The 23,431-nt window shown below is 43.6% G+C and overlaps 2 protein-coding genes across 2 annotated transcripts in view; both read left to right on the top strand.

Annotated features, from left to right (window-relative positions):
• Positions 1-5,764, top strand: part of LOC115322652 (heparan-sulfate 6-O-sulfotransferase 2) — a 28,062-nt gene extending 22,298 nt beyond the window's left edge. The window contains exon 5 of the mRNA XM_042294034.1: positions 456-5,764. The gene's annotated coding sequence lies outside the window, so the exon portion shown is untranslated. The remainder of the gene's footprint in view (positions 1-455) is intronic.
• Positions 5,765-7,564: 1,800 nt separating this feature from the next.
• The window catches only part of LOC8030427 (growth hormone-regulated TBC protein 1), a 28,054-nt gene continuing 12,187 nt past the window's right edge, over positions 7,565-23,431 (top strand). The window contains exons 1-7 of the mRNA XM_029984534.4: positions 7,565-7,688; positions 14,742-14,893; positions 15,326-15,372; positions 15,650-15,761; positions 17,517-17,638; positions 20,133-20,293; positions 21,802-21,910. Coding sequence (XP_029840394.1) covers positions 7,663-7,688; positions 14,742-14,893; positions 15,326-15,372; positions 15,650-15,761; positions 17,517-17,638; positions 20,133-20,293; positions 21,802-21,910 — 729 coding nt within the window. The 5' untranslated portion in view covers positions 7,565-7,662. The remainder of the gene's footprint in view (positions 7,689-14,741; positions 14,894-15,325; positions 15,373-15,649; positions 15,762-17,516; positions 17,639-20,132; positions 20,294-21,801; positions 21,911-23,431) is intronic.

A 23,431-nucleotide genomic window follows, 5' to 3' on the forward strand; every position in this document is an offset into this window, starting at 1 on the left:
AAAGTCATTGCACAGCTCCTTTAAATAAACAGAAGGAGTATGGCACATTTTGCTTTGGCAACGAAGGGACGACAGTCCCAAAGTACCGTAGCGCATTGCCGCCGCTTTTATACGCGCAGTAATTTCAGAAATGTTCCGAACGAGAATGCTCGATGACAGCCGAGAATGGGCTGGAGCTTTCCAGAAGAGTACAGAATTACAAAAACGAAGATCCGGGCAGAGCGAGGTTCGAACCCCGTTCCTTCGCGTGGCAGCCACTTGCGTTGACAACTTTGTCACGCACTCTTTTTCGTCCTTTCCCTCGAGACGACTGACGTCTTAAGATTTGCTGCGCTTCGCAGCCGTTTTACTTGTAAGAAGCGTCGAGTATGTAAGCTTGCCTACCCGTGAGCTTCGATACATGGCCACGAGCAATATTTCTTTTCGTGACATTGGTTGTACGAATTTATTTGCAGGTGCCTCCGAACTGTGCCTCCTAGTCACGGGTGGACGTAGTCTGGCAGCTTGGTGCCGGCTTTAATGCGTCTGGTTTGGCCACTAGGACATTGCGCAACCATATATATCTCCGTGCCCGTCGTGGTGCCTGGCGAGAAAGGACCACACCACGGAATCCCGACCGGAATGTTTGTGCCACCCAAACACCGGTGTTGTTGCACAAGCCGACGTATCCATTTGCTTTTGTGGACCAATGCTGGAGTCCGACCGGGCTCGGAACTTGATGCTCTCCCGGGTGTCTGGAGGTAGCTTTTTTAAGTTGCACACTTGGCTTAACATGTTCTCTCGGTATGATCGAGTATTGATGTCCAGACTGTTATACTCAGTATTATTGTCTAGGTCATGCGATGGCTCGCCGGGGTGCTAAGCAGCGAGCTGCCGAGCTGACTCCTTTTGACTACTTCTTTGTAAGTTTATATGTCTTAGCCTATCAGACGTATGCTCACTTCCTGTCAGTTTAGGCTACTGCGTGATTATATTTCGGTAACTGGGCCGCACAGGAAATGTGCAGGTACTGCGTAGCTCAAATCGGTCGAGATAGCTTAACTTCTAATTCAGTTCTAACGATTCTCAATGTCTAGAACAGTGCTGCTAGAACGTCGGTCTACTATAATGTTGTTGTCGGCCATTTATAGGGTTAAATACAAATGTGCAGTTCAGGTTTGTACAGAACCTGATTGAAAAGAGGAACGGAAAGTATGCTGCAGGTGTTGTTCTGACTTGCAGTTGTAACACTCCCTAAACGATTATGTCATGTTGGAGGCCTGCTCCAGTGGACAGCTGCTGGTAAGGCACAACTGTCTTGGATATTGGAAGTTACGAGGTATGTTTTCACTGGATTGTGTAACTTTTGCTTAATTTCTGCTCTGCATTTAACGTTGGCTTCGCATTTGCCGGTTCAAAGTGCTGCGGTTCGTGGCAAAGCGCATTTTGCACAGAAAGGTAATACATGTGCCCATTTAAGGTTATGGCAAACAGGAGCAGCTTTTTACCAAACCATATTGTATTGAATCCAGCCTGCGTATATTAAGCAAGGTGACAAAATAAGGCAGTTTGCTTGCATCATCTTCCCTTGCTAGAAATTATGCAGCATGAATGAAATGGATCAAACAGACTCAATACTGTAATTCGCCAGAGAGGTGAGGCTAGATGAGAGATGTTTATCTAAATCTTGGAAAGATAAACTTTCCTGGATCAGAATCTGTAAATCAGCCAAAATGTTCCCTATAAAATCTGTGTGACTCAGCTAATTTGTTGTCAGTGTGAAAAAACAACACTCTAGCTGCTGCAGCTTTAAATTTGGTTTAAAAAAGAAAAAGGCAATGTGGTGTTTCTTTTAATATGTTTGAATAGGTCACAACTGCCCATAGCATGATGGGGAGGAAATAGACTGGCTCTGCAAGTTCATTTCAATTCAGACTTTTCTTTTTCTTTTCTTTTTCTGTTTGGAGAGGGGAGGCAACAAAAATGTAATTCTGACATTGCCTTTTCTCTATTTTATGTAAAAAAAGGTTTAATTTACTTTTATTTCATTTGAGTAGTTTCTTCTCTGTCTACAAAAACTATTTACCATCTAGCCTCACTTCCGTCATAAATTATGGTACCCTACCTAACAAAACTAACTTTTGCAGTCCTCTTGAACTGCACTCAAATTATTTCGAACAAAACTGCTGAAAAAAGTAACACATTTTGCACCACACTGATATACTGTGAGAAACGCATCACTTATGAGGCCAGTGTTTGTGGCATTTGAAATCACTGCAATTACTGCAAAGAGGTAAAGGAACCCATGAACCGAGTATAAGGGAACAAATCTGTGCAGTTGTGGTTTTACATTTATAACAGTGTCTTTTACTGTGCATGTTTTATCATTCTCATGTTTGAGGCATTTACACTTGGTTCTAACATTTTTCGTCACTATTGACATCTTACAAGTGCTGTACAAGATTGAGACTCAATACCTCTCTTTCTGACATTGACATTCTTTTTTGTTGTTGTTATTGCTAATGCTGCTCTTGCTTGGCAAGTAAAAACACCAATCCCAATTATATATACTAATTAATCGTGACTATATTAAGACCACACATTGCTCGTATAATTTGTATATTAATTGATTCTGTTTCTGTGTTGAGTATCATGCAAAAATTTAGTTCACAAGCACACCAATATGAGGCTCTGATGGTTCAGTGGAAGCAGCCTAACTTCAGCTCGACTGAAAGCGAAGTGAGAAAATAAGAAATGTCCCCGAGATTAACTTGTATGTTTTTGTGACTTTAGTAAACTCTGCACAGAAATATGGCTAATTCTTGCAAGTGCCACTTTCTGCTCGTAGCTCTCGTAGCGTTTATAACTAATGCATCGTCATAATTCTACCCTAAACGTTTCTTGTGCCTTTGCTTGTAATGCACAACATATTTTGTAGTTTTTATGACTTAAGGTCAAATTTGCATCCTATTAAGGAGTTATTGCTAGCTGTATGTACTGGTGTACTGCAGTAATAAACAAAACAAAGATGTGCAAAGGCATATAATCCATTAGACAAGTTCCTGATCTGGAGAAGAAATGCTCAGAATAGACAAATCTGAAAGTTGAAATCGAGAGCTACCTGAAACTATCCAAATGTACCAAAAGCTAATTATTCTAATGAAATTCCGAGCCTTTAAAGGTCTCGAAGCTTTTGTTTAGAGGTACCAATAGGAATGCTGCAAGATATATAGTCGTAGCAACTTTTCGTATTTCTCCCACACTTGTATACATATCTTCAGGCTTCTATAGACAATCAAGCAACTTTTCAAGTGCTACGAGTCTCGGCTCTTGACTTCAAGAGGTCACAGTGAATGCGATGCTACGTCAGATACACCGCCATATCACTCATCCCCGTCTTAGGTGTTTCGAGAGGTAATCGTTCCCCTCAACTTTACTTCTCACGGTTGTATCCATCCCACTAGTTTGCCAAGTCACGCGGTAAAACCCTTTGCAACCGAAACTGCCAGGACTCGAATGCAAGATGAGAAAACTAAGAGAAAACCAAGCTTCACCTTGCCGAGATTATTGAGACTAGCTCTTTATGCCAGTCTCGACTTGAACCAGATGGGTGTTGTTTGACGTCTAGCCTAGTCTGTCTATATGTAGGACACCTAGCCTAGTCTGGCAATGTGTCGACCGTGTTGAATGTAGGGGCCACGAGTGGTGTTAGTTCAAAGTTGTTGGAACATTTGTGTCTCGATTTATAACTCGCGTTTCCTAGAGAAACTGTTGCTCGACTGTTGACGCGTGACGACGTATATCTCGAATCCCCCACGTTCCTGTCTGCAGTGGTTGGCCATTCCTTCCCGGAGGGGGATTCGACAAGTTTGCTCTACGTGCCTTGTTGCGAATCTTGCAGGAACTTGGGAAAATATAAGCGAATATCTGTCTGACGATGCAAAGGGTGGGGGGTGATGTGCTTGCGTGTCGTCGGAGAAAACGGGCATTACGGAGTTGTAACAATCATCTTGACTCACATATTGGTTGTCCCCTATATGCTTACATTCTTGGAAGAGAACTCTGGATCCAAAATTCTTTGGATTTTGCAGTGAGCCAATTGTTGCACTATGCAGAAGTGAATGTGAGGAGGCCAAGACCCGTGAACCCCAAAATCCCAGCTGCTTTTGGAAGTCCAAACGTGCTTGATCAGTACCCCAGCGCGTGTCGTCACATTTTTCTCTGAAAATTCTCTTTGACTCGTCATTGGCTGAATTCATTCTGAAAATCGTAACCATTGGTACTTTGCACACTGTGTGGGAAGTTTGTCTTCTGGGCTATACTTGGATAGGCGAAACTGATACGAGTAAAGGCGGCCATTTTCGTAAATATAAGAGATGTCAGCAGTTGATCGAAAGTTGTAGACACAGATGCGTGCAACTTCTAAAATGATGTATAGCAAGTTTTGTACTACTTGAAGCTGCCCTGAAATATGTGTGGTTGTTACGTGGAGAAACTTTGTCACCGTGGGCAGCTTGTTGCGCTTGTCGGCGGCTTGTTCTTCCCCCTTTCTTCTTTCGATTGTTTACTCTCTAAAAGGTATTTTATGAGCAAACCTTAGCAAAGTTTGAGGAAGAGCTATTTTTGTATGGCCTCTGACTATTGATGTATAGATAGCACATTCAAGAACCTGTATTTCACTATTTTTTTTGTATGATTTATCTTTTTTTTTTTTTTATGACCCCTTTGTGACACTGGCGTTTGTAGTCTTGTGTCTAGTACCGGGGTATTTTGCACCTATGGTGCCAGGAGATGCCAGAATGTTCCAACTCATGTCACCCTATTTTGCACTGTGGATGTTTAGTGTGCAGCTATGTTTCCAAAGCATTCAATACATTTCAACAGTTTGTCAGCAGGTGCTGTTGCAGGTTTCTTAATGTGGAGTGGCTCTAATATGGTTACTGTGAAGAAAAGTAAGTTTAGCTCATAATAAAAGAAATAAGAGAATTATAAAAATCCAATATGCTGCACTGTAAGCTGTGACCATTTGGTTACTGCTGCCTCAAAGGAAGTTGCAATATCGACATGTGTAGTACACAATATATTTTTCATTATAGTTTTGAGCATGGCAATCTTGTATTCTACACAGACAATTGAGAGAACTGCAGCAGACCTGCTGCTTGACTGAAAAATTGGCAAACCAGCATTATTGGTGTCATGGTTTTGGGTTCAAAGGCCCATAGTGTTAATTGCCCTCCTCACTATCCCATCAACTTCTTTTTTTAAGCCAGTTATATACCCTTGGAATCGCCGTGGTACATATCTATGTACATATGGATTTACCTGCCCCGTTGTGCTTCGAGTGGAAGATTTTGTTACAGTGCACAGCGTTATTTTGAAGTGTGTGTATTATTGTGTTCCAAGTGTCTATGTGATGTGCGAGAGACGGAATATCAAGAAGGCATGCATTTGTTGAGAGACAGTTCATAGGCAGGTTTGCCATCCATCTGCCAAACATATCATGAGGCACGTGTTAGAACAATTGTGGTCTTTTCGGTGATTGCCTCATCGCCGAAAGATTATCGTTGTAAAGCATTTCCAAATACATTCTTTAGTTGCGTGACCCCTGAAACATTCATTTTATGTTCTACCAAAGGAATTTCGGCACAATAGAAAGCGATATTGGGATTCATTGACCGATGAAATTTGCCTGGTCTCATTCACATATTCATTTGGTGAAACATACCTAAGCACACGCAAACCTCCACGCTTCAAGGTGCAGTGAAATACAATTTTGTTAAAAGTATGTCTGGTGTTGTTCATTCTGTTCTGACATGAAAGACTGGTGGATCCAATATTATCCCTAAGCAACTGATCAAGCATCTTGGAGAGAGGTGAGTGAATACCTCGGAGGTAACTTGGCAGAGGCATGGGAGTGTCACTTTTCAGGGCCATGTTTACGTTGGGCGTTATTCGTGGAGCTGCTAGACATGGTTTCCTAAGGTTGAAAGCTTGGTGATAAAATTGTGCTACCTTGTTCTTTAGAATTATTTACTCACGGACAACTTTCTGTGGCTACGCAGTCCAAACTATGGGCGCACGGGTGCTCGAGCACCTTGGGCGCCGATCAGAGCTGTGTACGCGCACTCTTCACTTCTGAAATGCCACAGAAAGTTGTCTGCGAGTATAGACGTTTCCATTTATAAAAATCGGTCCAGCCAGTGCATATTGGAAGTACTGTAGCGAATTATATGCACGCTGCGCGGCACTTTTGGCGCGAACAGGGCATCTGTGCTTTCTCGTGTGGTTAAGTTGGTGTCCCAAACGAGCACTTCCCTCTGTTTCCACTTTAGCAGAGAAACGCTGGAGAGGAGGTCGCCTCCCAGAGCCGTGTATGTTGCCTCCTATCCAGTGTTCGCTCTGCTCAAGTGGAAAGAGGTGGGAGGAGCTTGCCCTAACAGCCTTTCGATTTTGGGAAAACAACAAGAAAAACCGCGCTAGATAATTTTGGCATGGGTGACTACATTCGCTACGTCTGCAGAGTAAATTTTACAAGACTCAATAATAAATTTTATTCAACCCGAACCGAGGAATCAAGTCATCTTAAGGAAGATTTAAAATATTAATGTTATTTTAATATCTAACTGCAAAAACTTCATTGCATTGCTGGTTCTATGAGGAGGTGGCTGCTCGTGCTGCCAGCAGTAAGGTTTTTGATATTTATTTCGGCTCGGGGAGATCCGAGCGGCACCACAAAAAAACAAGCTCGAGGTGGTCACTCCCCGCACCAATCACCAGTTCACCACCAGTCGACAGTGCCTCATTACGAACATTTATGAAGAGCGTCACAGTTCGCCTGCGGAGCATCGAACTCAATTTGTGTTCTCCCACGGAACTTACCCCTTTACCTAGTACCGGTTCTAGTTATTTACTAGTTTTCTTTTTCTGCCATAGAGGCACTGTGGACCCCCTGGTATGGGCGTAATGCCCGCTCACACAGTTGCCTTACCCTCCCGGGTTAAACCAATAAGGAAACGTGAAAAAAACAAACAAAAAACTGCTGAATTAAAAAAAAAATTAAAAAAGGTGTGTGTGTGTGTGGGGGAGGGGGGGGGGGGGGGGGTACGTATTTATCTAAATGAAGCAAGTTATACCAATAAGGGTTATAACTTACACCCAGCTTTGTGAACGTCGGAATGCAGATAAGGTTAATAAACAGGCGGGCGTTACACATGATTGTAGCCGGAGACGACGGACGACAAAGGGGCAAGAGTCGCTCTTTGTCGTCCGTCGTCTCCGGCTGGAATCATGTGTCAGTATGCGTAGTACCGCGCACCGCTCTTATCGAATTGAAATCGAAACTGCTTTATAGCGGAGCGGCAGAAACTCGAAACTATGTGGATATACATAGTTAGCTATACAATATTAATAGGGCGGCAGCTTGCGCTACCTAACGCATATCGGAGCCATTAACCCAAAGCTCTTTTGGCTCCACCTGTACTAATCCAGCCCGAACGAGCGCAGCCAACGCAGCGTATTGTTTGTTTCGGTTTTTCGCGACGGTGGGCGGACGGTCGGTGACTTGTTTTTCCTGACTCGGCCAGACTCGGCTCGGAGTGAACGTGGTTCGAGAGGTTCAAGCACAGTCGCATGGCCTGTCCACCGTAACCCGGAGAGACTTTTCACCCACATGGAGCTGGCTTCATGGCGCAACAAAACGGTCGTGCACGGTAAGCTCGCTTCATCAGCACACCGACCCAGCACCGCGAGGTTACGGTAACCGAGAACGGATTTCGACGCTGACCAAGTCGTGAGGTCCGTTTTGAAAGTGCTTCAAGGGTGCGCGTTAAGGCGTCACTTCTGAACGGTGTCCTGTAGTCTGCGAGCGCAGATTCACTTCAACCGGGAGCGCCTCACCTGGGGGGCGTTATAAAGGCTCTTTCAAGTTCATTAGCCGAGGGGGGTAGATACGCTTTCGGATACAAGCGATCGCTATTCAGCGAACCTCTTTCCGCCGGTTGTTCTAGGTCAGGGTGGTCGACTGCGGCATTTATCGATTTATTTGATCATAACACACCACATGCCTGATTTCACCCTACAAAAAGCTGAACATAAATAACCAAAAATCTACTCTGTTTACAACGTCGAAAAAAAAAAAAAAAGTCAAGATAAGAAAGATGGTACGCAACTTTATTGGATTAATCAATTACGTAAATCCGTGTACAGCGTACGCAGCGCAGTTCGGTTTAAAGTTCCAGGAGGCATGCCCGGGGGGGGAGGGGGGGGGGGGGGGGGGGGGGGTGAAGTGGAGTGGAAACCGAACATTTCATTCCATGACGCCTACACGAAAAAACAGTTAATAAAAATGATTTTTTTTTTTATATGTTTGAATCATACGCTTACTTTTTGCCCCCCCCCCCCCCCCCCCCCCCCCCCCCCCCCCTTTTTCCAAAAAAAAAAAAAAATCTAAAAGAAAAAACATTGTTTTCTCCTATTGGAGCTGATTTGGTGTGTGACTGCTGATTAGAAGAAACTTAACCACCAGGAAGTAGGGGCTATGCCCTGGCTCGAGGACAAGTATTCCGACGGAGCTGACCATGAACTACTTCCTGGCTCATGCAATCTGTCTGGGCTGGTTTGCAGATGACCGTGTCACCTGGCTGCCTATCGGCCTCACTTTGTTTCTGTCCCCTTTGTTGCAGCAGCCCATGTTTTCGAGGCACGTCTTTTCTGATACACTGAACGCTGCTCAATTGCCAGAAACCTGTTGCATGGGCCTTTTGTTAGCGCCCGGAATGCAACTCATTTCTTTTGTAGCTATTGTTTCTAACCTTGTTGCGCTTTTGAGCACTTCATGCATAGCTGTTGCAGCTGGGCTTTCGCAATTTTCCAGGTCTTTCGGGGCGCGGAAACTTAACTTGCGACAGTCTGGCCAAGTCGGTTACAAGAAAATGTGTTGGTTACCATTCCACAAACACTTCTTACTTGTGGTCTACATAACTCGCATTACCATTTTTTTCTCTGTCACTTTGGCATTCAATAAGTTTGAGTCTTGATTGAGGTGCCTAGAAAAAGGAGAAAATGCTGTGAATAGTTTCTAGCTTCTTTGTCCTTCTTGCAACAATGTACTTGGTTCACTCGCTCACTGTTTTCTTTTTTGCATTCACAATTACCAATTTTTTCTACTAAGTCAAGTGGTTTCAATCTTTTACGCAGCAATATTCCTTCACGCCGTTTTGTTGGGAGAAGTACCGGGAAGAACTAGATTGTTAATATCCAGAGAAACAATTGTGAATGTATTCTCAAAAACTCCAGGCTTGTAAACATCGAAATCTCAAGATCCCTAATTATAAAGTCCGCAGCTTGCCTTTTTACGAGCCTGTCGCACAAGTGCTTGTCGTAACAGGCGCTTCTATCATTTTGCCACCTGGTTTTTCCTCGGCCCTATTTTATCTCCTAGAATAGTCACGAGCTACTCAAGAAAAGCTTGTTTTTCGATACTTTGTGCACGATTTGGCATTGAGCTTCCAAGAATCCCAGATACTCATTTAGTTGCAAGAGTATAACACATGTGCCTTCTTTTGAAAAATAGCTAGTGGACATCTGTGATGACCTTCAAAGCCTGACGTCATGTAAACAACTTACATATGTGACTGACTAAAGTGCCAGTTTGTCTCTAAGCTTCCCCATCTCGTTAATACTTAAAAAAAAAAAAAAAAAAAAAAAAAAAGTTTTTTTTTTTTTTTTTATTGTTGGTTTGTGGACTTTTGCAGGGGGAATATATTATACAACATAAATATGCAGGTCAGATCTTTTCATCAGTAATCTGAACTTACCACTTAATCCAAAATGCGAGAGAAGTCCCTGGAGCTTTAACTATGAAACCTTTGCTGGTGCTTCAGATATTATTCATCACTTTTACAAATAATTAACTTCTTCATACAGGCTGAGAAAGAAAAAATTGGAGCTATGGTTTTCCTCATACAACTCTATTACAATACTTACCGAAAAGGAGCTTTTGAGGTTTATTTGTTTTTAGTATTAATAGTACTTCAGTGTCTCCTGCTGGATCCCATTGCTACCAGTTATTGGTGAAAGTTATTTTTTGTATGGAGTAAGAGCCAGATTAGGCGATGAGACAAGGAGGTTTTATTTACTAGAGAAAGCACACTTTTATATCGTATCATAGTTTGCTCACTTTCTCTTCCAAGAACGTCCATGAAAGTAGTAATGTTGATGTTTTGGTGCATAGCTCAAGGCGGGCTTCTACAGATAATTTGAAGCTAAAGTATTAAACTTCCAATTTTCTTCAGTTTTGAATTCATAGGTCTATGACTGGTGGCCGTTTATATTTTTTTCATTTGGCACCTTGAAGTCAGCAGCCTATTTACGAGGTGCATCAAGAAAGTAGCACTCGTGTATAAGTCCCTTAAAAGTATTCACTTTCGAGTCATACTTTTCTGTTTTCCTCATCTATAAGTCACACCATTTTTGAGAATGGGATTCCATTTAAGGTTTATGCATTGACATAATCCCTTTTAAGTAAAAAAAATGGCCCACCCACTGCCAAGTCTCGTCTCTCATAAGGCTTTTGAATATGACAAACGTCGGACCATAGTTCCTATGGTCTGACGTTGGACGACGGAGTAGAAGACGGAAGACAAACACGACTGCGCCGTATTTGTCTTTCATCTTCTACCCGTCCTTGTCCCTGTGCTGTTTGTTTCCTGTGAAGACAATAAAAAAAAACTTGCAGAATTTTTAGGCTAAGAATCAGTGAAGTAAGGAGTATGTATGATGTATTGCTGGGCAGCACGCTGTATCTGGCCACAGACGATTTGGCAGACGAAGTGAAGGAAAACGTTTTCAGAGCACCGACTTACATCTTATGATGATCTTGCAACATCTGTCCCTGTAGCTATGAAATAATTACTTTTGCAAAATGGTTACGAAACATGTCACTAGCAAAAACTGTTTTCACGATGGATGGCGAAGTTCCGGGCTCGTGGCTTTTGGCAGACTCCAATGAAAAGAGTATCAAAAAAACTTATGCCACGATACGGTAGTTGAAGTGCTGTGCCATTTGCGCCAAATTGCTCCATGAACGAAAAGTCTGCTACGTCTTGCGCCAAAATGCCATTTTTGCTAAGAATTATGCCACACCTGCACTGAGGTGGGCTTAAAAGCAAAAAAATTAATATTTTATTATTGGTCGACCTTAATATTCGGAGAAGTAGAAGGAAAAGGAAAGTGGACAAATACTAATTTCACAGCGTCTCTACTCGGCGTATAATTTGTTTCGTCTTAGTCTCAGAGCACAGTCGAAGGCTCGAACACATACATGCTAAAAGCGCAAGCCATTGTATATTCGCTGCAAAGCTTGATTGGTTTGGCCGATGAAAAAAACGCATACAAGGAGATGACGAATGCCATGATGTCGCGCTTTTATGATGCGAATGAACCGGTCAGAGCCGTTGATGCTGGGTGTCAACCGCTCTGGCCGGTCGATGCGCTGGCTGGTTGATCGCTGACATCGTCTAAATTTCCGGACGATACCAAGAACCAAGAGTCCTGAGAAAACTTTACGAAATAGCAAGATTGCTGATTGCAGCTACTGTGATAAAACAGAACTAGGGTCATGTACTTCTGATAAGATTGCTCGATTATCATGTCTGCCACATGCCCTGTGGCTGCAGAATATTGTGGCACTTGCGCCGCTTGCGTCACCCTTCACCATCTCTCACCAGCGTGTGCACGTTGAGCTTCACCGCTTTTGCACCAGAGCGCTAGGAGCAGCGACTGACCTACAGGAGCGCCTGGCTTAGCACAAAAAAATATACTGAGCAGAGAACGAGAGAGAAGAAAACATGGGTCTACGTATATTTGAATAAATACAGTAGTCACAGTAGTTCCCGTGCAACTGTCGATCAAAAAAGCAGCAAACTTTGACGTTAACTCTGGTTCCTACGCCGCTAAAGATCAGTGTCGCCTTTAAAGCGCAAGTGTGGGCTTTTATCATATTTTAGGGTGGTTGTTTTTGCAGTTTATTACAGTAGTCTCAACTTTGGTAGGTTCATTAAACTTGCGGGACAAATATTTATTGGTAGACACATTAACGGATATGTTGGTTCTTGCTGCCATTTTACATAAATTATATTTACAGGCTAAGCAAACTAAACCGAGTGTGAAATGGAGAGAGGAGAGATTTATCCCAATGAAGTGCGGCGCTATCATCATCATCATCATCATTTATTTTCCTTGAGGGCCCCAGGGGGCATTATACAAGGGAGTGAACGCAATAAAAACATCAACAAAAGTAGTTAATAAAAAACACGCTGTAACCTATACATGTATTTCAGAAAGAAAGAGGTTAACGGCTGCAGCAAACTTGTTAGTGTCAGTCATGTTTACAATGAGGTCAGGTAATGAGTTCCAATCGTCAATAGCAGATGGTAAAGTCGACATTTTATAAGAGACAGATGACGAAGTAATTGAGTGCAGTTTACATGAGTGGTCAAAACGAGGGAAAATACGGTAGGGAGGTGATAGTAGAGAATCTTTTAGATGGTTGTTGTGGTAAAAGATTTTGTGAAGAAGAGTGAGACATGACACCCTTCGACGTAAAAAAAGTAAGTCAAGGTTAGCTGATTTGCGTAATCCTGATATGCTAGTGTATGGGGAGTAGTCAGAGTAAATAAAACGAAGACCTCTGTTTTGAACAGATTCAAGGTTGTTAGTTAGATATGATTGCCATGGTGACCATATGGATGAAGCAAATTCAAGTTTAGATCTGACCAAGGTCGTATAAGCTAGTAGTTTTACTGAAGGTGTAGCTAGTCTGATGTTACGGCGAAGAAATCCGAGAGTACGGTTAGCATCGGCAGTGACAGCATTTATGTGAGTAGTCCATGGCAGATCAGAGGTCAGGTGAACGCCTAGGTATTTATATGAGGAACAGGTAGCTACTGGGATAGAGGAAAGGTGATAAGAAAAGGATGAAACATGTGAACTGCGGGTGAGTGATAGAGATTTACATTTATTAAAGTTTAAAGTCATTTGCCATTTGTGGCACCACTGAGTTATAAGTGCAAGGTCATTCTGCAGAATTTGATTATCGTGGTTTGAATTGATAGGTCTATAAATTACACAGTCGTCGGCGAACAGACGTATTGAAGTTGATTCAGTTTTCAACCATTTTTTTAATATCCAAATTGTAAATGAAACCTACTCTGACTGAGCCTTATTTAAAGGGTTACTCCACCGATTTTTTGAGCTACCTCAACTAACTATATTTTCTGACTCCCCGGCCTTTGCTCTCTCCGGTATGCTATTTAGAACCGCGAAATTCATAATAGGTATTGTGAAATCGGCAAATGAAAATGATGCAAAAAACAACATTCAAATATATGCGCACTTCTCAGTGCCGTGACGTCAGTGGCAGTCAGGCTTGCCAGTCGAGCAAGCAGTCAAAAAATAGAATATGCCAATCATTTGTTCCGTGCTGGAGCGCGGATACGGGAACGAGCTTCCAAAGCACTCATTTGACACCAAGAAACTGCTTCAAATCAGTTTAAAACAAAATCTACAGCCCAAAGAGTGAACCCCTGCCTTCCACTGATGTCACTTTTTCATTGTTGCCAGTAGAGACTTCGAGCTTGAAAAACACGGTGAGGACCAAAACTGTAAATTCGATAACTTCGCCAAAAAACAATATTTTGACCTAATATTTGGGATACTATTTTTGCGAAAATAGTATCCCAAAAATAGAAAATAATTTTCGGGAAAATAGTATCCCAGATATTAGGTCAAAATATTGTTTTTTCGCGAAGTTATTGAATTTACAGTTTTGGTCCTCACCGTGTTTTTTAAGCTCGAAGTCTCTACTGGCAACAATGAAAAAGTGACGTCAGTGGAAGGCAGGGGTTCACTCTTTGGACTGTAGATTTTGTTTTAAACTGATTTGAAGCAGTTTCATGGTGTCAAATGAATGTTTGGGAAGCTCGCTCCCATATCCGCGCTCCAGCATGGAACAAGTGATTGGCATATTCTATTTTTAGACTACTTGCTCGACTGACAAGCCTGCCTGCCACTGACGTCACGGCACTGAAAAGTGCGCGAATATTTGAATATTGGTTTTTGCACCATTTTCATTTGCCGATTTCACAATACCTATTATGAATTTCACGATGCTAAATAGCATACCGGAAAGGCTAAAGGCCGGGGAGTCAGAAAATATAGTTAGTTGGGGTAGCTCAAAAAATCGGTGGAGTACCTCTTTAAGGAGACTTTCTTTTACGCCCTATCTATTCTTGTCACAAACGGTAATAAGTAATATGCTCGAGCATCAAAGAAAAACCCTTGATCACTATCATAAATGAGCTCATTCAAATATGCAATCGCATTTTTTCTTTTCAAGGAGTGTGCAAACAGATGTTGGCATGTGCTCAAAACCAATATTTTGCCTGCTACGGAACATAAAAGGTCAAGTGCTGCTTCCATCACTGACAATATAACAAATGCTTTTTTACCATCAAAATATAAATTAATGTAGGCAACACTGCATAAGATTCTTATTTCTAAATGTGTCTCATATTAGTTGCATTTAATTTGAGCTTGAAAATTGATTTCACATTTGTGTAGTTATACTGTTTGGTTCTCTCGGTGTTCTAATGTGAACCAGATTCCTTTGTTGCACTGCCCTACTTAATTTGTTGCTGCCTCGCAACTCTCCAAAGGAGCACAAATGAGGAGCAAGCGTGTGACAATGTTTGTTCTTCGTCCAGTGTTGGCCCGTACGGGTTTGAGTGGCCGGAGGACTTTGACTATGCAAGCTACGACGAGTTCCAGGAGAACTACCACACGGTTCTGGCCAAGAGGCTCAAGAAGTGGGAGCACCTGCTGCGCCGACCGAGGCCCATCAAGAGGAGCAGGCAGCGTGAGTCCAGACTTTGTTGTCTCTCAAAGTCGATCGGAACCACTTCGGTGTCCGGTGCGCTACAGGTAACGTTACCAACCTCGGCACTTTCATTTTTTGCCCTCTGTGGAGCGCTTCCGGTAATTACCGGGTAGGGTGCGTGCTGCCAGAAAAGTTGCAGTAAAGAAAGGTGGTGACCCCCAGAAAGAGAGCTTGAAGGTGTTTTCTGGCGAGGCAATGCACCAATATAAGTGTCCCAAGTCCTGGCTGGGATGCGCCCGCTTTTGTAAATTTGTGGGGCTATGACATGTTACTGCACAATTTAACTCAACATTGCGGCATACTTCTTTTTTCTTCTACGGCCGAATAGGGACGAAACAGTTTTGGGCTGTGTTGCGGATGAAAAGACACAGATTGGATTTTGCTCTTTCTAAAGTTCCCTTCCTGTTCTAGTGAAACGCTATGTGAGGAAAGGCATTCCACAGGGCCACAGGAAACAGGTGAGTGAATCCCTTTATAATCCGCAGTATTTGCCTTCGAGTCGTCTTGCTCATCTGTCAATTTCATTTGGTGCTGTTCAATGTTGTAGTTTGAAGCATAGAGTTAAACGTTTTCAGATGGTGTTGCAAATGCACATTTAATTGGTGGGAAAACCTTTTGTGTCTGAGGAAATCCTTGCTCCTTAGACGTTGTATTAGATTCATTGTTACCGTTTGCTGAGGGAAGAGGCGAACCTACGAAGGGGCAGGAGTGCAGTTCCGATTTGGCCTCTCTCAGGTGTGGATGGTGCTCAGTGGGGCGGCGGCACTGCAGGCTCAAAATCAGAGCCAGTACAAGTCTCTGCTTCAATCGACGCTCCAGGAGGATCTTGTGGAGACCATCCAGATTGGTGAGTCCGGTTACTACCGTGCCTATTTGGAGGTCACTGGCATAGTATCTGTGGGGACGGAGCTTCTTGGTCTCGGATAGAGTAGGATAAAATTTGCTACTTGAGCAAAACCGATATGGTGGGTGGAACTTCCCATAAAGTTCCCAAGGTTGACGAAAGGCAAAACTAATTTGATCGTTGTGGCAGTAATGTTTGTGTGTGCCTAAATAGTGTGAATCCAGAAATTCTAGAAAAATCTGAGACTCAGAAAATCAAAAGGTCTTAGTCAAATGGTTTCATACTTTCCATTTGTTATTTTTGTTTTCATGTTTTAGCGGAATCTTTAGCGCACTGCTTACTTTCTATTCTATTAGAAAAAGAGGTAAATCTGGCTTCTCGCCATGTCTGTCGGAAGAAGTGGCTCTATCTGACTGACTGCAAGTGTTCTAGTTCTAGCGGTGCTGACAGTCAAATGCTACTATAGAGCACTGAACTGTGTATGTAGAACAACTTTTCCACACGTGGTATAGTTTTTGGGCTGCTACGGCTGTGGATCTGGTGAGTTATATACACATGTTGATAGCTGCATATATTCAAAGCTTGAGGTTGATAGCCTTACATAGTTTGATTATAATTGTTCAATGTTTGATTGGTCACAAAATTGTTGGTGTATCCATCTATCCGTCTTCAGTTTTCTTACATGTACCAAACGAGAGTTTGGAGAGTGCTGATAGCATTAAATGAGCCTGGCTGCTGCATGCATTTGTGGTGCCGGAGTTGAGCTTGAAAAGAAACAATAGATGTATCAGTTAAGTAGCCGTTCAGCTCTGTCCACTCAGAGTCCCAAAGGTTTGACTGGCAGCTCGCGTCTGTGTGCTATGTCACTATCTGCCGCGAGGGTACTCGTAACGCGTCTCTAACAAATGATAGCTCTGCCTCGACACTGCCCAGTTCAAGAATAGATCTGTCCAACCCCCTCCATTGTGTGTCTGAAAATCTACCAAGATGGAGCTTATCCGTGGCAGGCGGCATTCCAGATGTAGTTACAACTTGTCCGAAACTCACAAACGGGAGTGTCTCTCTTTGTCAAGAGTGCAGTTTTATGAGAAAACTAACTCGTGCACGGGTGGATGAACTGAAAGATTAAATAAAGCAGACAACGGAGCGGAACATCTTTCATTACGGAAGTGCGACTCGAGTCGTCCCTCGTTCATTTATTCTTTCCACACACCCCCTCGTCTCGTTTCCTTCAGACGTTCCACAACGTCCCAAAGCGCCAGCTGCTTGGGAGTGTGTTGGGACGGCAACAGTTGTTGACTTTGAGGGCGTATCTGAGGCCGGCTGTGTTCACGTGCTGCAGCTCTGAGCACGTGGAGTGCAAGCTTGCGCTGCAGAATACTGGGATTCTGGGTTCGCAGACGGGTCCTGGGTTCAATTTCCACCCGTTTCGATCTGGACGAGCATCGTACCGGTGTGCAATCGTGTATCACTACCGAGTGATGCAAGACCTCGGGCTACCAGTGGCAGCGGAGTGGCTGAATTCCTTATCTACAGCGGAGACACCGGACGTCCATTGGGGCTTACTAAGTTCCCATCGTGTAAACATATACACACCACAATTACAATTTTAACGGCCAGTGCACGGTATAACTGGCTGTTTGCTCAGTTGGCGGGTAGATAAGCACTGGTCCCCCTGTTTGATGGGTTAGGGCAGTAGCTATTAAATTTTGGGTGTCCGGCACTTGATATGGCCGATCTTTGTCCTGGGTGGCGCAGACGTACCCCGTACGTTCCCGGACAACATCTACTTCCACAACGGGACGGACGGCAAGCAGGTGCCCCTCTTCAACGTGCTGGTGGCACACGCCCACTTGGACCAAGGCGTTGGGTACTGCCAGGTCCGCTCCTCATCCCTCAGCTCCTCTGCCTGAGAGTGCTCTTCTGTGTTTCATCTCACGATCATAAATTTTTATCTTTAAAAATAATAAGGACCGGTTATTATCGCAAAATTAATGAAATACTCGTTTGAAGAACTTCCGGCAACCTAGAATGGCCTAAATTTAAGCCATTCTTGTGCGCGTGATTCTTCAAATTGTGACATCGCCCGCCATCATATTTATGTTCACAAGTAGACTCGGTCATCTCCTCTCCATCGCAGTCTTTTGTAGCTTAATTTTTCACAAAAAAAGATGACTTGCAAAAAAGTTATTTTTCTCTGCCAAAGAGTGTCGCTACACATCTATGGTAACATTCGAACATGTTTATCTCTTTACGTAATTTTCGGGCATCTTCACAGCTTGTGTACGATAATAATTGTTCTTAATACTGTCTTATCACAACCAAATTTGACATACATATGCTTTAGAATATTAAAAATGCAGCTATCAAAGCTTGATTAGAATGTATATTTTTTATGTTTATGAAAAATTTAGGAAACTTTTGTTAGCCCTTTAAATGTGGCATTTTTGCGGTTTTAGATTATTTTACCATAAAATATGCCTTATACATTATATTTTTGTTGTTTCTTGCACTCGGTGGTTTAAAAGAAACAAAGTTTATTTCACTAGGTTTTCTTAAGCGTGTTGCCATGCCACATGTGCGCAAGAACATGTATATTTTTAAAGCGCATAGTATCCAGAATATAACAAAAAACAAGCTGTATGAAAACTAACATCAGATCTATAAAAGAGAGATCAAGCACTATAAACTGCAATAATTTCATTCCGTTATCGTAAATAATAATAAAAAATGTTTTCCCCCGGTGCATATGTACCCTTAATAGCCCTAGCCCGAACGCCTTTTGAGCCAACCCATAAAAGGGAACAGTTTTATTGTGTGAGCACAGTTTCACCTACTTGTGTTCAATTAGAAAAAGTTCCTGATGAGGTGTGTTGCATAAAATATAAATCAACTTGTGGAAAGCAAAGAAATTGTTACTTTTTTTCATTTGAAAACAGCTTAGCACTTATTTTCTGACTTTTTTTTTTAAATTAGGGGCCAACCTATAATTGTAACTGGAGAAGGTCGACCTGCAGCAGTGAGCAAAATTCTGGAAGAAGCTGACCTGGTGGAGCAGGATGTTCTGCCCAGAGCCGTATATGAGGAGAGTTTGGCCAGTCTATGATCTCGCCGCCGTAACGCCCCCCTCCGGAGTGAGCCTGCGGCGTAGAGAGAGGCGTGAGCGCATGCGCGTGAACTCCCGGCTGCTCCCAACTCCCGGCTGCTCCCAGCTGCGCGGAAAGGGCCGCCATTTTCATTCATTCGCCCGGCAGAACGCATGGGATCGACATCCAAATTTCGGTTCTTTCCTTTTATTTGGCAGGCTCTGGCAAGAAAATGATAGTGTTATTCCTCGGCGGCTTAGGAAGCTAACGAATGAAGTTCCTCCATGTTTGAACGCAAACTTTGATTCAGGCGAAAAAGAAATAAGCCCGTAGCAGATGACGTGTGGCCTCAACAATGCTAGGCGCCGACAGCGTTGCGTTAAAAAGGCGGTCGTTTCCTCTCTGCTCCCTTTTTTGCCCTCTCGCTCCTTCGGCGCTCTCCTCCCTTCCCTTTTTCTCCTCTCCGGCACCTTCTAGCCACACCCACTGGCCAAACTTCCCAATATACGGCTCTGGTTCCGCCATGTCAGCTTCTCCACGCGCACCAGTGCAAAGCAGTGAAGCTTGACACAAGAAATCGGGGAATTTCAAAAACATTGGCTATCATTTTAACGTATTAGAAAAACTCGTATACAGGAGGTAGTAAGAGTGTGCTGCAAATAGAATCAAGCAGTTACAGTGTTTTTGAATATTCAAAGTGTCGAATATTTGCATGCCCCCTAATTACTAGCAAAAATCGGCAGCTGGAGTTAAGAACTTGCGCTAAGCCTCGTTAACGTGTGATGCAACTTTCACTGTCCAAGACATCACCACTGAAATGTAATAAAAAAAATAAAAAAAAAAAAACAGTTTTTGAGTGGATGCTTTAAAAAGCAAATATTTCTTTCTGTGGGAATTAATCTCTAGACTTTTGGGCGGGGAAGAGCACAAAAAACGAGAGAGATAGGAAAGCCTAAAAAAACGGTCAGAGGAAGCAAAAATTTTCTTTTTCTTTTTTTATGCTGGTGAGCCTCATGCGACGGCTTCTTTCTTGGCCGCCGACTATACACCTCTCTAGTGCTTATCACCCAGGAAAAATATGCTGGGTCCTTGGTCTCTGTCTAAAAAATCATGCCATCAAAGTCTTCACACAAGCACTTTGTGAGGCTTTATTTATCGAATTTTTCGGTGCATCGCCTGCAATTACTCTTCCATAGCGCAGTGTTTCGGCAGAAGAGAACTGCTGCACCAGAATGTGTTCCAGTAGTTATTGGTCTCGGCGCTTTGTCGGGGGTTCTCTGGCATCCAGGGCCTCAACTTCATAGCGGGCCTTCTGCTGCTGACGACGGAGGACGAAGAGGCGACATTCTGGCTGCTACGGGTGTTGGTGAAGCACCTGCTTCCGGACTACTACACCCGGGACATGATCGGCCTCCTCACGGACATCGAGGTGCTCTCCGAGCTTGTGAGGCAGGTACTCCTTTGTCTTCTTGTGCGTCTTGCCCTCATTGTCCCTAATGGGGAAAAGGGGGAGAAGCGTCTCTTTGGTTGCTCACGGATGCAAGGTGCAGAAGGGCCAACCTGCTTGCTTGCAGATTCCTTCCTCTTTGTGTCGGTTTTATGTAGTCCTTGCTGCATAGTAAGAAAGACTAGCATGCCAACAGTCAAGCTGCTTCTGTTGCCCTTATCTCAAAATGGGACTGATTTATTCCATTGGCAGCGTTACATTGTGCTACTTCGAACACGCCAGGCTGAAATGCGTTCAGAGCAGCGTTGCCAATGTAACGCTTTTTCCCGCTTAATTTTGCGGTTCTCTGTGTTGTCCAGCGGAAAAAATAGCCACTTTGTGGGTGGCAGGATTTTTAGCAGGTTTCAAATCACAATGGCGTTTTTTTATCAGTCTATAAGGTTCTCGAGTTTACGTTTATCAATCCTAAATAGCTTACTTTGTCTGGTTGTCAGGTAAGTTGGAGTTGTACGGCCCTGACCTTTGCTTACTCTGAGCAAAAGTGTTCAGGGAGAATTACGCTGGAGACACCATTGAGATATTACAGTGGGAAAGATTGAAACATTATTTCGACTGAGTTGTGCGTGAATATATGACTCGTTTTCCAAGCCAGCCAGATGAAGTGGGCTCGGTGAATTATTCGAAATAACTAAAAATTGTGGGGGGCTATAGGATTCTAAACTTCGAGACTGGTTACTGGAAGTTCCAAGCTGCTTTGGACAAGTGAGAGACCTCGATTGGAAGGTAGAAATTTTGGCAAAGCATGTAAATTTGACCACTGAAGCGTCGAAACGCCACTAAATATTGGGCTAAAAATCGGAACGATGGAGGTGCACATATGCAGGTATCTGAGACAACACACCTGCTAAGCTAACACCTGGTAACAATGAGATCATGCAGTGCACATCATTGATCATTCTGTACATGGAAGCAATCTGAGCCAAATGATGAAGCTCCCTTCTAGAGCATAGAACATAGCTTTATTTGAAGAAAATACATTTCTGAATGTACAATACCGAGCCGGTGAAAGCATCAAGGGCTTCTAAGGTTCTTTAATTTATTGTACTGTTTTAAAACAAACTATGGCAGTAAATTGTGGTATGAAGTCATTCTTGCTCTGCACCTGAAACGGAGCAGTTTTTCAAGATTTCTCCTGCGAGCTTTTGATTCTTGGGTTGGCAACACTGATTCCGGGTGTTGCAACAACAGTGTAACCACGTGACATATACTGTTAAACCCTTTATTTTCGCGGCCCCTATTTTTCGCGAATCGGTCACAGACGACATAATCGCGACCACTAAATTTCGCGAATTCCAGACGCCTGCATTGAAAATCTTAAGGACCGAAATTTTCGCGCGCCCTTAAATTTCGCGAATTGTTCAATTCGTGAAATTCGTGAAAATTGAGGGCTCGCGAACATTAAGGGTTTTACAGTATAACAATACGGCTTATTGTCGTTCCCTGCCTTTAGGGAGAGGATGCCGCTGGTGCACGCTCACTTGCGGAAGAACGACGTGTCCTGGGCCATTGTGACCACCAAGTGGTTCATCTGCCTCTTTGCCGAGGTCCTGCCGATCGAGGTGAGGAGGCCTTGGCACCTGGGCTGTGCTCTTTGCTTTTCCCCTTCCCACTGCCCTTCTTAGTTCATTGTCCAGGGTGGTCTGCCCTCACTACTATCACTGGATTCCTAAGCATGGGGTTCACTAGAGGACGCCGATTACACATTCCTTGATTACTCCTAGACTTAAATCAAGTGTTTTTGGTCTTCGAGTGCAATTGAAGCATGGAAGGCGGGGCATTTCCTGGGCTGTCTCTTAAGACAATCAAGCATTCATTGAATCCAAGAGCTTGAGGACATTGTTTTGGATAAAGCAAGTTCTTTTCAGTCACGCTTCTGTGCGGCATGGCTCTCTTCACACTCCTCGGGATTGTATCCTTAACGGGTGCAATTCCCAAGGAACTGTGAGCATCGGAGCATGCCTTCAAGTGAAAGACCACTTGTGGTCAAGTACCATGTAGCATCTCTTGAAAGACCACTTGTGGCAAAGCGGTACAGCTTGAAAGAACATTAGTCAAGTAGAAATCTGTGAGGGCATGGACTACCTCTTGGAAGGCCCTTTACATTGGGTGACCAGAGGTTCGATATGAGCCAGGACGGTCCCATTTAGAGGCTCATGCCTGCCATCCCGTCATTTTATCTGAATAAAGTGAAATGTCGCGTTTTCGTAGAACTTGCTAGAAAAATCAAGCTAAGCCAAATTTTTTTTATGAAATGTGTATCTTCAATGACCAGCAGGGCCGGATTAAGGTATGGGGTTAAGGGGGTTGCCGCCCAGGGCGCCAGGCTACCAGGAAATCCCGTGCTAACCCCGGGAAATTTAAAAAAAGAAATGCTAGTCGGTTTTCGTTAAAACCGCTCCGACCTAAAGGAGGAACAAAACTCGCAGGAGCCTCTGGGCCCTGGCTTTCTGGTGTCGTCCCCCCCCCCCCCCCCCTCCCTTTTACAGCAAAGATGTTATGGGCTAGGGTCTGGGGAAAAATGCATCCTTACATGTCAACAGAAAACTCTCCATCGGTCGTGGCAAGTATGAATAAATAAAAATAAAAAGAGGGGGCAACCAGTTCCCCATTAGTCATGGCAAGTATGAAAAAAAATAAAAAGAGGAGGTAACCATTGAGAGTCAGCCTTCCCTAACAGTATTAGATATAGTGAGGTCCTGATCTCTTATTATCTCTGGGCATCGTCCTCGTGGTCGTCCTAGACATCGTCCTCTAGGCGTCGTCCTAGAAGTCGTCCTTGAGGTTGTCCTAGGCGTCATTCTCTAGACATCGTCCTTGAGGTCGTTCTAGAATTCGTCCTTGAGGTTGTCCTAGATGTCGTCCTTGAGGCCGTCCTCTAAGCGTCGTCCTCGAGGTCGTCTTAGAAGTCGTCCTTGAGGTCATCCTAGACGTCGTCCTCTAGGTATCGTCCTAGACGTCGTCCTAGACATCGTCCTCTAGGCGTTGTCCTAGAGGTCGTCCTTGAGGTTGTACTAGGCGTTGTTCTCTAGACGTCTTCCTTGAGGTCGTTCTAGAATTCGTCCCTGAGGTTGTCCTAGATG

Source organism: Ixodes scapularis, unplaced genomic scaffold (assembly GCF_016920785.2).
Source record: "Ixodes scapularis isolate PalLabHiFi unplaced genomic scaffold, ASM1692078v2 PGA_scaffold5__190_contigs__length_132052651, whole genome shotgun sequence".
NCBI lineage: Eukaryota > Metazoa > Arthropoda > Arachnida > Ixodida > Ixodidae > Ixodes > Ixodes scapularis.